At 39.9% G+C, this 17,418-nt stretch overlaps 1 protein-coding gene across 1 annotated transcript; it reads left to right on the plus strand.

Moving 5' to 3' along the window:
• The first annotated feature begins 5,527 nt into the window (after positions 1 to 5,527).
• Positions 5,528 to 15,616, plus strand: LOC121303611 (probable G-protein coupled receptor 83). Its single transcript, XM_041234406.1, has 6 exons — positions 5,528 to 5,869; positions 6,823 to 7,175; positions 11,040 to 11,165; positions 11,710 to 11,843; positions 12,717 to 13,321; positions 14,987 to 15,616. Exons 2-6 carry the CDS (start codon positions 6,834 to 6,836, stop codon positions 15,022 to 15,024), a joined length of 1,245 nt encoding a protein of 414 aa, XP_041090340.1. The 5' UTR covers positions 5,528 to 5,869; positions 6,823 to 6,833; the 3' UTR covers positions 15,025 to 15,616.
• The last annotated feature ends 1,802 nt before the right edge of the window (positions 15,617 to 17,418 follow it).

Raw genomic sequence — 17,418 nt, forward strand, 5'->3', positions numbered from 1 at the left:
AAATATTCCAAATAAAATCCATTAAAATTCAAATAAAGGTAAAACACAACAACAGTTAAGATTCCTACTGCCTCAGCAAAATTTAAAAAATCCTAAAATACATCGTGTTCTCCTTAAAAACAGATTTTAAACAAAATAAAAGGATCATTAAAAAATCAATATTAAACAGTGTTTTTTTTTTCCTTTGTTGAAAACAGATTAAAGCCAAAATAAAACACTGTAAAACAAAAATTAAATAAAATTAGAACAAAAACTGGAGCTCCCCCTCCTCACTCACAGCACTCAAGGCGTCTCCCACACACCACCTCTCCTGAAAGTCCTCCAGGTTACTGACCAGTTTAAAATACTCAAACTCTACTCTGATCTGGCTGACCACGAGCACCCTGAACTGAACCACTAAACTGGTCAGTCCAGAACCAGAGAGTTGATTTTTCCTTGTCTTTAAAATAGCCAATTTTGCCTGTCCAATTAAAAAATTAATAAGAACACACCTGTTTTTCATTTTAAAACTATATAGAACCCCCCAAATAAAAAGCTCCTTACTAAAAACAACCCCTAAATTATTCAGGATTCCCTGCAGTAAATCAAAAAGTGGCCGCAGCCTCTCACACTCACTGTAGGCATGAAAGAGTGTTTCCTCTGCTGAGCAAAAAGCGCACTGCTCACTGATGCTGGGGTCCACTCTATGGAGAAACCTGCCTGTGGACACAATGCAGTGTAGAATCTTCCACTGCAGGTCCCCCACTCTCTTGGCGAGAGGCGGCTTGTACAGCACCCTCCACACCGGCCTGTGCCCCTCCTCTACAGCCAAGTAAGCTCGCCACTTAAGAGTCTACCAGACCCCTTAGCCTACTATACTCTGAAGCTTTAACACACAATTTGTATATATGTTTGCTATTCATTGGGTGAAAGATAATTTCCTCCACATTCTGCAATTTAAGCAAAGTCCCTCCATTCTCTCCACCCCCCTCACCTTCCTCACCTACTGCTGGTGACACAATCATCCCTGGAAATAAGGAAAGCTGTCTCTGCTCTGTGCCTCTGGACAACTCCTCCCTCAGGACTGCCTTGAGCCGCGGGGAGAGGCAGCCCCTCAACTCACCCATCAGTCTTTCTGCAAGCCTCTCTGAGTGCCAGCCTAGCTGTGCAGTTAGCTGGGAGGCAGTTAGCCAGCAGGAGAGCTCAAGGTTTAACAGGTGGACCATCCTGGTTACACCTGCTTTTAAAAAACTGGCACAGAGCGTCATCGACTGGAGGAACTTAACTGGAAAGAGTGGATTAAAAAATAGGGGCTCCTCAAACAGGTCCTGCCCTGTCAAGGACTCCACATCCCTTTCCACCCTCACCAGCTGCCAGGCTTTTAAAATACTTTGATAAAAAGGAGGAAGTCCTGCTTTACTAAAACTGGTGTTCTCAATTAAAAACAGGTGTTTTCCTAACCCCAGCCCCCCAACTCTATTGAGAAGGAAACAGGCCAGCCTCTTCCAATGAGCCTCCTCCTCAGTGTACAGGAGTCTCTGAACCGCCTGCAGTCTGAAGGCTGCCACCCTGCTGAAAATGCTGACTAGCCCCTGCCCCCCCTCATCACTAGGGAGGTAGAGGACTGCCGGCCTCAAACTGTGTCTCCCGCTCCAAAAGAACTCCAGCAACACTCTCTGGATCTCCTTCACCAGGCCCTGGGGTGGGTCCAGGCATACCAGCTTGTGCCACAAGCTAGAGGCCACCAGATTATTAATAACAAGCACCCGGCCCTTGAAGGACAGTTGAGCCAGCAGTCCCTTCCACCTCTGCAGCCGCCCCCTCACCCTGTCCAACAAACCCTCCCAGTTCTTTTTCATGTAGTTTTCTGTTCCGAGGTGCACCCCCAACACTTTAATACCTGTTCTGTTCCATTTCAGCCCCTCAGGCAGGAAAGGAGGGGTGCCCTCATCCCAGCTGCCTGACAGGAAGGTGTCACATTTTGCCCAGTTTACTCTGGCAGAAGATGCTCTCTGGAACTCATTTAGAGTCTGCTGCAGCGCTTGGACATCTGCATCCCCCCTCACAAACACAGTCACATCGTCTGCGTAGGCAGACACCTTCACTGTGGCAGAGGAGGGTGTGGAGGGCGAGGAGGGCACTGTCCATCCAGCTAGCCTGACCCTCAGCAGGTGCAGCAGGGGCTCTATAACCAGTGAATACAGCATACCAGACAGGGCACAGCCCTGCCTTATACCCCTGCACACTGGGAAGGGCTGACTCAGCCCATTGTTGATCTTTAAAATACTAAAAATGTTGGAATATAAAAGCCGAATATAAGAAATAAAACCAGGACCGAACCCGAAGGCTTCCAGTGTATGAAAGAGGTAGGTGTGGTCGACTCTGTCGAAAGCCTTCTCTTGATCCAGGGAGACCATTCCTACATTAAAATCACAAATATCACTTACAGTTAAAAAATCTCTAATAAAAAATAAGTTATCAAAAATAGAGCGACCCGGTATACAATATGTTTGATCCATATGTATTACAGTTCCAATAACACTTTTTAATCTATTAGCGATTGTTTTGGATAAAATCTTTAAATCAGAACATAAAATTGACACAGGTCTCCAATTTTTAAGCTGGCAAAGGTCTCCCTTCTTGGGCAGCAGTGTAACCACTGCCCTACGGCAGCTAAGAGGCAGTTCCTTGTGGCTGAGGCTCTCTCTCAGAACCTGGAGCAAATCCTCCCCCATTATATCCCAGAAATTATTATAAAATTCTGCTGGCAGTCCATCGATCCCGGGAACCTTTCCGCTGGAGAGCTGCTTGACAGCGGCGGTCATCTCCTGGTGGGTCAGCGGTGCGTCCAGCTGAATCTGCTCCTTCTCACTGAGGCTGGGTAACCCCTGGAGCAGCCGCTCAGTGTCCTCTATGTTGCACAGTTCTTTATTATAAAGTTCCTTGTAAAAACGCACCGCCTCTCTGCTGATTTCCTCCCGGGTGTGCAGTTCTTTCCCACCAGGAGTCCTGATACAGCACAGCTGTCTACTGTCCGCTCTCTTCCTCTCCAGGTTGAAGAAGAAACTAGTGGGGGCATCCATGTCTCTCAACTCCATGAATCTGGAACGCACAATCGCCCCCTTCACTCTTTCCTTCAGCAAGCTCCCCAGCGCGATTTTCTGCTCTTTTAGGTTCTCCAGGGTCTGTTCTTTAAATTCTGAATTTAAACTTTCCTCTAGGAGGAGGATTTTGGACTCCAGTTCTCTCACGGCTGTGTTCAGTGACCTGGTTGCATTTATAGTATATTGTTGACAAAAACATTTAATTTGTATTTTGCCAATGTCCCACCACTGTCTTAAATCTTTATATTGTGCTTTTTCTTTTTTCCAAATTATCCAAAAAAGTTTGAATTGTTGCTTAAATTTTACATCTTGTAATAATTTTACATTGAAATGCCAGTAAGATGCTCTGTGGGGTTCTGATTGAATTATTACTGTAATTAATAGACAGTGGTGGTCAGAGAGACTACTGGGGATGATTCTTGCTTTGATAAATTTATTTAAATCGTTTTTAGAAGTATAAAACCGGTCTAGTCTTGCTCTATATACACAGTCTGTGTGATACTGAGACCAGGTGTATTGTCTTGAACTGGGGTGCAGGCATCTCCATATGTCAACCAGGTCACTGGACTCTAACAATGCAGCCAACTCTCTGGAGGACTGAGGGTGTGGTTCATCATTATTTCTATCAATATTAAAATTAACAGTACAATTAAAATCTCCTCCTAGTACCACCACATCATTATTATTAATATTAAAAAGAGCTTGCTTTAATTTCTTAAAAAATAAAATTCGTTCACCCCCTCTATTGGGGGCATAAATATTAATAAAAACATACACTGTACTGCCCAGCCTAGCTCTTACTTTTAAAATCCTCCCTTTCTCGATTTCATCCATATCTAGTAAAACTGCCCCCAGGCTGGGTTTAAAAAGCACGGCTACTCCTGCACTAGTACTAGCGCCGTGACTCATCACGCACAGCCCGTCACACTCCGCTCGCCACGCCTCCTCATTCTCCTGATCCGAGTGCGTTTCCTGCAGAAACACCCCCTCCTGCTTCTGCTCTAAAAACCCGACTAGCTGCGCCCTCTTAAAAGACTGTCTGCAGCCGTTTAGATTAAAAGAAATAAAAACGCTCCTTTGCATCATAGCTAAAAAAACCTCCAGACTAAAACAAGTAATAAAAGAAGACTGACGCCCAGCCTGGAGCCCGCAGTCTTTTTAATCTGCACGGGTTCTATAACGTTTTGGCTGATCAAATTCTTCTATTGTGGCTTTCCTTGTTATAACGTGAGCGGAGTGGAGAAATAACCTTAGATCAGGGAAAAAACTCTCTATTTCTACTCCCCTTTTCCCTTTTGTTTCTGTCATAAAATCATTTACCTGCTCAAGCGTGTGAATTTTTCTTACTGACGGGTTGGCTATCAGGGATGTCTGAGATAAGCGAGGAGTCAGAGAGCTCCCCCTCCATCTCTCCGCGCTGTCCTCTCGCTCGCCCCCGAGAATCCGACTCCGCAGCTCCCTCCGACTCCTCGGTCTCTGCTACAGCCGGCACTTTCAGGCGGCTGAGATTCAGCTGGGAGAGTTGCACCGTGGTTCACCCTGCGCTGTGCTCTCTTCCTCCTTGGGAGGGACTGACGCCCCCTGGAGCCCGCAGTCTCCCTGTCACGGGTTCGGAGCTCTGCACTGGCTGCGCTCTGCCATCCGGCAGCTCTGCAGATTCGTGTCTTTTTCGCTACTACCTTGAATGATTCTTCACCATTCTCAGTAGTAGCACTCCGAACCCGTCAGTGACAGGCTGCGGCTGGGTCTCTTTGTGCGAGGCCGTGGTGTTGGTGGTTCTGCTCCGGTTTCCTTCTGGATCGCCCCCTCCTCGGTCAGCACCGGCTCGCTCTGCGGCTGCGGTGCAGGAGCCGACTCTTCCTCCCGCCCACCCCCCCCCACCCCCGACTTCCCCCCCGCCCATCCCCCTGATCCTGCCTCCCTCTGGTGTCCCTGTTCTCCACAATAAAAACACCTCATCGTTTCAACTGACAAAAACTAACAATTCATCCCTTCCAGGTTAAAATTAAGGCAACATTAATGACTTGATTAGGATCATTTAGTAAGACAAACGCCTGCCTTCTAAACGACATGACGTGCCTAACACTGTTATTTTTGCACCCCAGCGGGATTCCCTTAATCGGGGACACCAGTTTACCAAAACAAAATTCTTAGCTAAATATATATATATAATCTCAAAAGTCTTTCGGAAGCCATAGTATAGTACTTTTTTAGTGTTTGGAGAGTTTTGCGTGAAGTCTATGGAAAACTACAAAGCGGTATGTAATTCAATATGTTAACAACATTATTCAACAGGTTTCATTCGACTTTATCAAGCAAAAGTGATTAATTATATAGATTGATGGGAAATTTTTGGGCATAGCTGTACTTAAACAAATGCGAGAAGAATATGTGTTCATTGAAACAAAAATAAATAAATTATCATATTTTGTCAGTATTTGCTGCGCTTAGCCCCAGCTCTTCTGCCAACTGTTATTTTTTCCTGAGGTAAAGTCATCTCTGCTCTGCCTCAGGTAAGTCGTTCGTCTCGTTTTAAAATAATTTTCAATTTTTTAAAAATATAAAATAATACACCAATGTATTAATGTGTTGTACTGTTGAGTAACCACGCAATGTATGTGTGACGCACATTGGCTCCCTCGACCCCGCCCCTCATAGTTTGAGAACCTCTGCTCTATATAATTCCCGAATCTGAATTATTCCTGTATCTGAATATTGACTGGACACTTGGGAACAAGAACACAGACTGCAGAAAAACAACAGATTAAAGAAAAAGAAACAAATACGTAAGCTGATATTATTATTATTATTATTATTATTATTATTATTATTATTATTATTATATTATTATATTATTATAGTAGTAGTAGTAGTAGTAGTAGTAGTAGTAGTAGATCAGTAGTAGTGAGTAAATAATATAAAAAATTATTTGATGTTTTAAACTACAGTAAGTAGTTCTTCATCAGTATGAAACATACATGGTTACTTTTGAGGAAATTTATACTTTAATAAATTATTGTGACAAAGTGTCAAATCACCGAAACATATTCCATATTACAAAAGAAAAATCACGATTTTTTTTTTTTAAAAATTTTTTATTTTTTATTGTACTGTCATTTGAACTTCAGTGTTTGTGGCACAACTGTAAGCTTGCTGAATACTATCCCGCATTGAACGATGCCATCTGCTTATTTCACAAAGCAATTTAAGCTCAACAGCATTTTTTTAAGCAGTTAAGAAACGTTGAATATGTACAGGAAAACACTTTTTTAAAACAAAAAATAACACTTAAAAAAACTATTCTGCTGTTTACAAAACTTCTAGTTTAAGTCAGCCTTCATTTGTGCAAAACTTGGACGTAAACAAACCTGTTATCAAAACTTGCTTTCTTATTTTCAGACCCATACACGCAGATTTGTTTATTTTGCTCTGGTGTTAAATGTAGGGTCGACTCGCCATGTTGTACTTTCTGTGTTGTTTTGGGAGCGGGAGTTAACTGCATAACTTTGTTGTTTTAATTGATTATTTTGCTGCTGCGACCATGAGGGAAACTACAATGCTTATATTTACGTTTGTTTGGCTTGGGAAGTTGGCGGGTGGCGGACAGCGGGGTGTTATTATTATTACTAGTAGTATTACTGTATTATTGTTAGTTTTATTATTATTAGCAACTGTTAATGTTCCTTATTCTTTGCAAAAAAAAAAAAAAAAAAGTCTTAAAGAAAAGTTCTATCTACAGAGCAAAAGAAAATGGATTCGCCCGTGCCTTTCTCCAACAAGTGGTTTAAACTTCGGTTCCAGAATCGCACCTACCGGGAGACGGTCTATCAGGATTTCAACACGTCCTTCTTCAGCAACTTGTCTTTGCAGGAGGCCAGCGATGTGATGGCTTTACTGTATGCGGGCAGCGACACACAGAAGACCGTGCTAATTGTCGCCTACTCGCTCATCATTATCTTCTCGGTGATCGGAAACCTGATGGTGTGCCAAATCGTGGTCGAGAAACGCATGTATACCGCTAGCGGTCTCTTCATCTTCAATCTGGCTTTAGCAAATCTAATGCTAACTCTTCTCAACACGCCGTTTACACTGGTAAGCGCTGTAATTTGTTAACTGTTAAAGTTCTGACCCTTTTTTTAATTAACCCAGGTAATAAATGTGTACAAAACCTATTGGCAGTACAGTACTTAAGCTAAAGACAGCATGTGTTTGCTTTTTACAATACATTACGTATTTCTGGGCTGCACCCAGAGGTTCCAGTTAAGCCAATTGATCTCACTTAGTTACTGCTTCTGTGGAATCAGTACCATGGCCAGCGCTCTCTGAAGCGCCTTTACGCTCTTGGTCTGTGTGCGAATAAGCCATAGCGAATCTGTCTTTTAATTGGTCCCACAACGCTTTAAGCCCGAATAGCCTTCAACACTGCATCACCTGGTTAAAGCCCTTTTCTTTACCCACTGGACCACACGGCCTCCGTTTTTGTGTCGTTCCTATTCAAGCACAGCCGCAGGCATGTGTTGACAGAATCCCGTCCCGCCAGCCCTCCTTTTTTTTTGTCAAACAGGCGTCGTTGTAATTTTATTTCCGTGTCTTATGCATTTTGGTGAGAGAAACTGCACAGATAAAACGCTAAAAGGCAGAAAGAGACCATCAGAAAACAATACACTTTATAATCCCCCATAGGAATTGCAAAAAAAAAAAAGTGGTTAATCCTCTTGCCGTGTTATTTTGGTTTTTCCTGAGGCGTGGCTTGTATCTGTTCCTTGTCATTCCTTTAATTTCACACGGGCTTGTTCTTCCAGCGAACCGAGGGAGAGGGAGAGGGAGAAAGGGAGGGGGACATCATAAATACGAGGCAGTTAGGTCGAGTAGTTTATAAAATGTCACAGAAACCCGAGATGCAATTATTTTCCTTTAACTCACTGAAGCCCACGTGTTATTTATTTATTTATTGAAATACATGGATATTAGCATCTATAGTAAAAAGACAATAAACGGGTGTTAAGGTTCAAATTGCAACCGAATTTAATGAATAATAATAATATTAAAGAATTTAAGTCCATATTAAATTCAGGAATGAATTAAACTGGTTAGATAATGAATGGTAAAAAATAACGTATTTTTAAGGAAAAGGTGTTTCAAGGGGGTATGCTTTTAGACAGAGAGAGAGAGAGAGAGAGAGAGAGAGAGGAGAGAGAGAGAAAGAACGTCTTTGACAATAAACAGTAGTGTGCGGTCCAGGCTATTAAAGATAAATATAATTACTTTTTGATAATTCAGGAAGGATGAATTAAATTGGTTAGATAATGAATGGTAAAAAATAACGTATTTTTAAGGAAAAGGTGTTTCACACACACCACACACACACACACACACCACACACACACACACACACACACACACTTACAGTTTTGTGGGAAGGAAAAAAAGAAAAACACTAGGAAATCTAATCGTCTTACATATAAATACAAATACTGCATCCAATGTATTTATGTATCCAGAGAACATTAGAATTGAAAAAGTGGTTCATAGCTGTACTTAAACAAATGCGAGAAGAATATGTGTTCATTGAAACAAAAATAAGTAAATTATCATATTTTGTCAGTATTTGCCGCGCTTAGCCCCAGCTCTTCTGCCAACTGTTATTTTTTTTCTGAGGTAAAGTCGTCTCTGCTCTGCCTCAGGTAAGTCGTTCGTCTCGTTTTAAAATAATTTTCAATTTTTTAAAAATATAAAATAATACACCAATGTATTAATGTGTTGTATTGTAGAGTTGAGCTCTGCTTCTTGAGTACGATTGTTGGCACGAAAAGAAAATTAAATTTACAAACGCTTGAGGTAGGGTAATTTGCTTGTCAACTTCGTAAGAGGTTTTATAACATTTGTCAAATGATTTGATAATGACATTATTGAAGAACTATTAGTCAGCCTCTATAAATCATGCTCCATCTCTTATTACTTTTTAAATATATAAATATTGTTTTCTTTCGTTTGCACCAATGAAAGGACTTTATTAGTGCTCTTGAGTCATGTTTTCCGCTACATTGAGGACCAGGCTAGATATGACAAAGGAAAGGGAGAAAAGACTAAGACAATTTTTGAAGAGAAACGGATACGTAATTCTTCAAAGCATTACTTATATTTAATGGATGATAAAATGCTAGATTGCTAACAGGCAAAAAAAGAGCCCAGCTATATGCAAACGTATTCGTAATACAAGACACAATGCAGTTGACGTTAACGCCGGTTTTCCATCGCTCGATTAAATACAATGAGAGCGAATGCTACAGGCTACCTCACCCCAGGCTAACTCTCATCCCAGGGCTGTGAAGGTTTTTTGAGATTTTACCAATTATTTTAATTTACTTAGTATTCTTAATTTTAGTCACAGACTGAAATTCACGTTTGTGTTGTGAGTCATTTGATTATTGATAGTTACATTTAAATTGTTATATTTTAATAAGTAGTACATTTATATATATATATATATATATATATATATATATATATATATATATATATATATATATATATATATATATATATATATATATATATATATATATATATATACAATAAATGTCAGAAAACAATTAGAAGCAACCATTGTTAACGGATCATATACAATATAGATATATAATAAAAGGTGTGTTACATTCTAGGTTGACCTATTTTGTTACTTGGCGCTACAGACTAAACGCTCATTTCAATTGTACTTTAAAGTCCGGTAATTTAAGTATATAGCTTTAATTTGACTTGTGAATGTAAACCCTAAAGTGTTTCGGAATGCTATGCACTGAGTGTCTTATTTCCATCTCTGCGCTAAATGCATTCCTGGCATCTGTTATTCTACAATACACGGCGTGTTCTAGACAGATTAAAACAAACAAAAACAGACTGGGAGTTTTCATTTGTTGAGCGCTTGTGTTCCATTTCGTTATGAATTCATGCTGATTTTATTTGCGCTGTATTGCAGTGTAGCTCTCATTCTGTATGTAGTTGGTAGCTAGATTAGATAGATAAACAGATATATCATTTGATGTCAACGTTTATTCGTTATATTCAACTTATAATTAAATTGTATTGTCATATAGTTCTGCACTGCCTTTGTTTAATATAATGTGAACAGATATGAAAAAAAAAGACAATCTTGAAGGCTTTCACTTGCCGTGAGTGTAAAATACTCAAGCATTCTCTTTTTTTCTGCTGACCTTTATAAACTGCTTTACCTACTGCATATATGCGGGGATAGGCAGCAATTGTACTGACAAGCTTCTCAACAAACAGCCTGTCATCCAATTTTAGCGTTCTATCACCTAGCAACAAGGTCAGCAATGAGGCCAAAGTTCAGTTGATTTGAACTCTAAGAGACTGCTGTTATAGAGCAGGGTGATTTTCTGGAGATACTATAAACTGCACAGCGATGATCGCCGGTCGCTTTACTCTTTAACTATGGTCGAGCGTTGGAGCATAAACACGCCTTTAGTTGTGTGAGTCACTGGTTTGGGACAGTCTTGAGTGTCGGAAAGAAGAATTGTTGATACAATGTGTTTTTGTGTAGCCTGCACTTTCCTTCAAGTATTGTTCTGCTTTGATGACACTTTTGGTTATAACTTATTCATATGTATCTGTATAAATTCACCCTCTACTGCTTTTTTGAGTTTGTGTGTAGCAAACCTGCAAGATCCTGGCAACTGTGCGTAGTGCTAACAGATTATTTATTATTGTTTGTTTATGTAGCAGAGACCTTTATCCAAGGCAATTTAGAGACTAGGGGGTGAACAATGCATCACAACTGCTGCTGCAGTCACTTACAACAAGACCTCAGTTTTACGTCTCATCCAGATGTTTATGTTTTGTTTGTCTCATCATTTTGTCCCCATTAACAATAGGGTCCAGTGAATGCAGGCTCAGTTTGTTTAATATGCACCCTGAATTCTGTGGGTCTGTTTGCAGGCTCGCTTTGTGAGCAGCACTTGGGACTTCGGGAAGGCAATGTGTCATATCAGCAGCTTCACGCAGTACTGCTACCTCCACGTGTCCATCTTCACCCTCACTGCTATCATGATGGAAATATATCAGGTCAGTGCGATCTATCAGACATGCCTGCCGTAACGCGTTCTGTTCTTCACCTTACTCAGCTCTGCAATGCTCGTTTCTGTATCACGTCATATGATGTTTAGCCACTCCTCTATGTTATTATTATTTTTTTAAATTAAGCCACACAAGCCAGAATATGTTGTGTTTACAAGAAACAGAATCTAGTTGCATGAATAAAGTAAGCTTTTCTCATTTCAAGAATGCACAGTTATTACAGGGTTAAACATAAATGTACGTATACCCGCTCTGAGATATCAGTTATAGACGCACATTTATTCTTTCTTTTTGTTTTGCTGAACATGCAATTAAAATACATTTGAAGACATTGCCCAAAAGAACTCTAGTCGAAATGCTTGTCAAAGACCGCATATACAGTGAAGTGTGTGTTTATATATATATATATATATATATATATATATATATATATATATATAGTTATGGGATGAACTCTGAATGACAAAATCGTGTATGTTTCTAAGATATCTCACACACCCAGTACCAACCCATCGTGTTTTCCCCGTTTCAGAGAATTATGCATCCACTGAAACTACACGCAACAGCAGCCCAAGGGATCATCTGCATCTCTTTCATCTGGATCATGGCTTCCTGCTTCTCTCTGCCCCACACCATTTATCAAAAGCTGGTGCATTTTGATCTTGGGTAAATAATGCATTGACCGCTGCACTCACATACAACTGAGCACAGATCAGAAAGATCGCCTGTCCTCCCTTATTCACCTGAACAAGTTTTAAATTGTCTCTCCCGATATGCTTTGACCAAGGTATAGAGAGTTTACTGCTTTATACCATGGTCAAAGCATATCAACAAGTGCAGCATGGTAAAGCGCATGCCTAGTACAGCCTGGTAAAAACCGAGTAAAGCAGGGTAAAGCAGGCTGGTACGGTATTATGATCGCAGAGATGTTGTGAGGGGTTACGTTGGTTTTATAAAATAACATTCACCCAATCTAACAGACGAGTGATCACATTTATAACCGAAGAAACTAAGAACATTTAAGAATGAGAGGAGGCCCATCAGTGCTTGTCCGGTTCTGAGAAGTTGATTGATTTCCAAACTTTGTCAAGTCGGGTTTTAAAGGATCCCAAGCATTAACCATCAACAACATGGCTAGGTAACCCATTCTGTACCCCCCGGTGTAACAGAAGTGTCTCCTATCCTCGTTCTTAATCTCCACTTCATTTACAACTGTGTCCCCTGTGGCCCTTGTTCCTGTGCTGCACTTAAAGTGCGCTTGAGTGGTCAACTTCTTTGAATTGAAATGATTTACTCCCTAGTAGTCTCATTACATTTGTAAATTGATCTGATGTATATGGATTTGTAAATTGTCAAAAGTTCTCAGATCAACCAGCTACTGGGAACCGGACATGCAATGCTGGGCTGAACAGGCTTCACGCGTTCATGATTTTTCTTACGGGAGGAGCCGACAGCTTCCACGGCTGTTTAGCCGACGATCTCACCAGCATGTGTTTTGGTGTTCCCTTAATAATCACACCTTCTTTATCTGTCATCCAGGCAAAACAACACCCGGCAGCTGTGCCTGCCAGACTTCCCTGCTCCCTCGGACCTCTACTGCAAGTACCTGGACTTGGTCACGTTCATCATACTGTACGTGGTGCCCCTGCTGGTGATCACCGTCGCCTACACCATAGTGAGAAAGAGGCTGTGGTGGCACAATGACGTCGAGGATGACACCTGCGAAATGTGGCGCCACGAGCAGAAGTCCGTGATGGCGCTCATGCTGGTGGTGCTGGTGTTTGCCGTCTGCTGGTTCCCCCTCAACTGCTTCTTGGTCCTCTCCTCCAGCAAGGTCATAAGTGTCAACAACACCCTCTACTCTGCCTTCCACTGGCTTGCCATGAGCAGCACCTGCTACAACCCTTTCATCTACTGCTGGCTCAACAACAAGTTCCGCACCGGGTTCAAGTCCCTGCTCCAGATCTGCGCCTGGGAGAGGGACCCTGGCCAGGTCGCCCTTCCCGTTGTGTCCCTGGAAGAAGGGAGAAGGATGGCATGGCCCGAGGCTGAAGGAAGGAGGATGTCTAACGTGGATCTGGGCAGACCTCACCCATCCACCTCCAGAATGATGTCCGAGGTCCACGGTTTGGGCATCGAAATGGGTATGATTAACAAAGCATTCTAAGGGAGGGCGAATCTTGTGCGGGCGTTTCTCGTGTTCGTCGACTATGGAAATCTCCACTGCGCAACCCAGGACATTAAATATATAAAGTTCTGCTATTGTGAATCAATGTATGCTGCAGTAAGTAAAGCCCTTATGGGAAAAATGCCACTAGAGATCCTCATTATAATCCCAGTGTATTACCCTACCTGATATAGTAGGCACCTACTGTATACACAGCAATGGCCAAAAGATTTGCATCACCTAGAATTTTAGGACTGATACACTGATACTAAATCTTATATGAACATAATTTAGACCTTGAATTCAACATCATGCAATCAAAGAAACTACAAAGTGATATCGCAAAAAAGTCTAGCAGAAGCCATTATAGTAGTTCAGTACTTCATGTTAGATTTTCAAATATCACATTTTTCAATTTGTGTCAGTTTTTCGTTAAATATACACAACACCAATTTCATTTACTTTATATAGCATCAGCCACAAACAAGCATCCCAGTGCGCTTAATAAACACAACAAATTGAATAAAAAAGAGCTTTTCAATGATAGATAATAAAAGGCCAACATTTTGGGTGTGCTAACCATGGGACAGTTAGTCCACGAAAGAGTGGAGGGGGTCGAACTACCTCAAAACCCCTTTCAACAACACATGCTAAATAGCCATTCTGAAACTGAACGTTTTTAAATGCATACATGACTGTATTTACAACTCTATCAAAAATTCAGATTTTCAACAAAAAAAAAAAGGATAATTTGATATCGTCTGTGGTAGTAACGGGTGTTGTTTGCAGGGTAGAGGTTATGATTTCTATTACATTTTCATGCAAAGTGCAGTTTCCAAAGTTATACAGTAGGGGAGACCGGGGACAGTTGTAATCGTTTTTACATTTTGCTTCATTACTCAGAAACCATGTGAGCTGGTTTTGCCATTTTTTTGATACAAACAACTTACATCTGACTGTTACAAATTTCCACCGTTTTTATGTTTGTAGAGCTAATATAAAGAGCACAATATTTCTTAAAATGAAAAGAGTTCGGTGTTACAATTGACCCCATGACCGGGGGCAGTTGTAACAGTGGTCGGGGTCAAATGTAACACTTTGTAAAGATTAACAAATAAATAACAACACGTTTTATTTGACATATATATATATATATATATATATATATATATATATATATATATATATATATATATATATATATATATATTTTTATTTTTTTTTTAAACTCAAACAATGTCCAGCAATGTTTTGTAATTTGGAGGCTGTATATACACACGCAATTACTATCATTCTTATTTAAGACATCTCTTTACTTTTAAAATAGTTTAAAACCCACTTTCCGCTATTTAATAGGAATAAATGAAATGGGCCATGAACACAGAAGATAGGCTACTGCCAGTTTTCTCAACACTTATGTTGTCGATATCAACTATTTACAGCATTGTCATGCAATGCTCAATTTATGATCCTACTTATGGGGAACTGGAAGCTTGTTAACGAATCTGGAATGGGTATAAAAGATTCAGGATGACAGCTACCTGAGAGACACGGCTGTTCTTGTGTTTAAAGGGTAGGACAAAATGTGATTACTGTTTGTGTTTGTTGTGTATAAACAGACTCATGTTCTTTAGTTTTAAAGGGAGGATTGGAGGAAGTTCCTCAGCTGAAACAGAGTAACTGCCTTGTAGTCCAGCGTTCCAGACGTTTTTGCCAGCGTTGATGTTGCTGAGCTTCACTTGTATCGGTGCGCTAGGATTTCTGAAAAGCATGTTGTTTGATATGTGGATTTGTGATGAAGTAGAAAACTAATGTGTGAACCTTGTCTGGGTAGAAAGATAAATGTTGTAAACATTACAGCTCTACATAGTCTCTCTCTTTGTGTGCTTCATTGATTTATTGTATTTTACTTAGAAGAAAGGAGACACAGTCTTAAAATTGCCCTCCTTTCTTTGTGTATTACTGAAAGACCATGGTGTGTTCATGTTTTAACTGTATGACTTGCTTGGCAATTTAATTATCATAAGACTACTAGTATTTTAAGATTAGTTTAAAATTACTGTTGTACCAGTGTCTCTCTGATTGCTTTGTTTTGCTGCTGGTTTACTGAATACATCTTTATTCATTTTAAAAGTAGCTACTCTGTGATTCCACTATATTTTGTGTACTATTTCAGGTGTTATGCTACTATCATGTATTGTGTACTTCCCACTGTATTTGATGTATTATGCATTGTGTTTTACTGTATGTCATGTTTTATGCTTTTCTCTGTATTTGAAGTTTGTGGATTTTCTTGTATTTACTGCATCTTGTAAAGCACTTTGTGATGGTGGTCCACTATGTAAGGCTCTATATAAAATAAAATTGCTTGACTGATTGATTGATGTGTGTTGTCCCTCCACTCCTTCCAGTGCCAAATACAAAGAACCTGAGCAGAGTTAACCTGTAAAAAGATTTAATGTGTGTTTTCATACCAGGATGCATGTAGGTAAGTATGTTAGTTTTTGTCCATCTAAAGCAGTATACCTACCCAATCAAACCTGTACTCAACAGCGGAGGTATCTATCAATCAATTTGCTTCTTCACTGCACCACTACCATGCATCTTCCATCTATACACATAAGAGAAACTACAACATAACACAAAAATAGACAATATTGTCGGGGCTTTTTTGTGTAAAACGGCTCTCTAAAACTTTTTAGTAATAATTTTGATGTTGCGGTGGGGTAGAAAGCTGAGCTAGGAGCTAACAGAGTAAGAACAATGAGAGGAAATCATCAAAAGGCAATTCTAAGGAGTGGAGTGCAGCAGGACTAAAGTGAAAATCCTAAAGGCCTCTTGAGAAAGCACTGCACAGCTGATGTGCCTTCAAAATAATAAGCAGCCTCTGCTCCAAATCTGACTGGCATTTGAGAGGGGTTTTAATAGTTCTAGTTTTAGGTAGTTCTATAACTTATCATTGCAACCATGTCATTTTTTAATTGAATTCTGATGTGCTTTTGCTTTCCGCCACGACCAAGCCTACTGAATAGCGTTATATTCAAGGTAATATTTACTAATTGTGATAGCACGGTATGCTTATTGAAAAGATCAAAGCGCTCTGCCAGAATGTCATTCAGTTCAAATCTACGCCAATCCAAACAGAAGCTCACTTTGGTATCAGTTTTACTCTGTGTTGATCAATAACGCTGTCATCCTTTAACACAACTGAACACAACTGTGTTGATTAACAATAAAGCAAAAAATCCTTCACCAAAATGTGTTAAACGTTTCATGGACCCAATAATACTTGGAACAACGATAGGTTTCAATAATCGGCAAAGGAAATTGCTATTGGCAGCACTTTTGACAAAAAAAAAAAAAAATCTAACTGTTTCCAATTGGAAAGATACAAATCCCTCCATATGTGTCATTACAGAGAAGCTACAGATTAGATATCATTTGTTAAAGTGATATAGTGCCACCAAAGAAAACATAAGAAATATAGTGAAATATGTAACAAGCAATGCGTCACTTTAACAAAAAAGAAATGCTTTGAACACATGAAACTATTTTTCAAGACCAAATGCCCATCATGTACTTGATGTAAAAAATACATGGTTAGATTTAAAAAATAGACATGGCTGTCGTCTCTTGTATTAATGGGCTGTCCAGCACAATATGAAATTACTAATAGTCCCTTTCAGACACCCAGAGGGTACATAAGGGTTAATTGTTCACGCATGTGTACTATACGCGTAGATGGGATATTGTATTGATTTTTAACTTCAAACCAGCTTTACCACAGTCAGGGGGTAAGTGTTTTCATGTCCAATGGCTATATTCACTCATCCTACACAAAGGGTGTGTGCGTGGCATGCTGTATTCGCTCCTCACAGATGTCTGGATACAGCTATGGCTAAAAGTTTTGCATCAGCTAGAATTTTAGGATTCTTTTTTTTAAGATAATAAAGAAAAATAATAAACAATATGAACATAATTTATATATTTGATTTAACATCATGTAATCAAAGAAACTACAAAATGATACTGCCATAGTCTAGGAAGACACAATATACTGAGCATCAAAAGAAA

This window comes from Polyodon spathula, chromosome 34 (assembly GCF_017654505.1).
Source record: "Polyodon spathula isolate WHYD16114869_AA chromosome 34, ASM1765450v1, whole genome shotgun sequence".
NCBI classification, from domain to species: Eukaryota; Metazoa; Chordata; class Actinopteri; order Acipenseriformes; family Polyodontidae; genus Polyodon; species Polyodon spathula.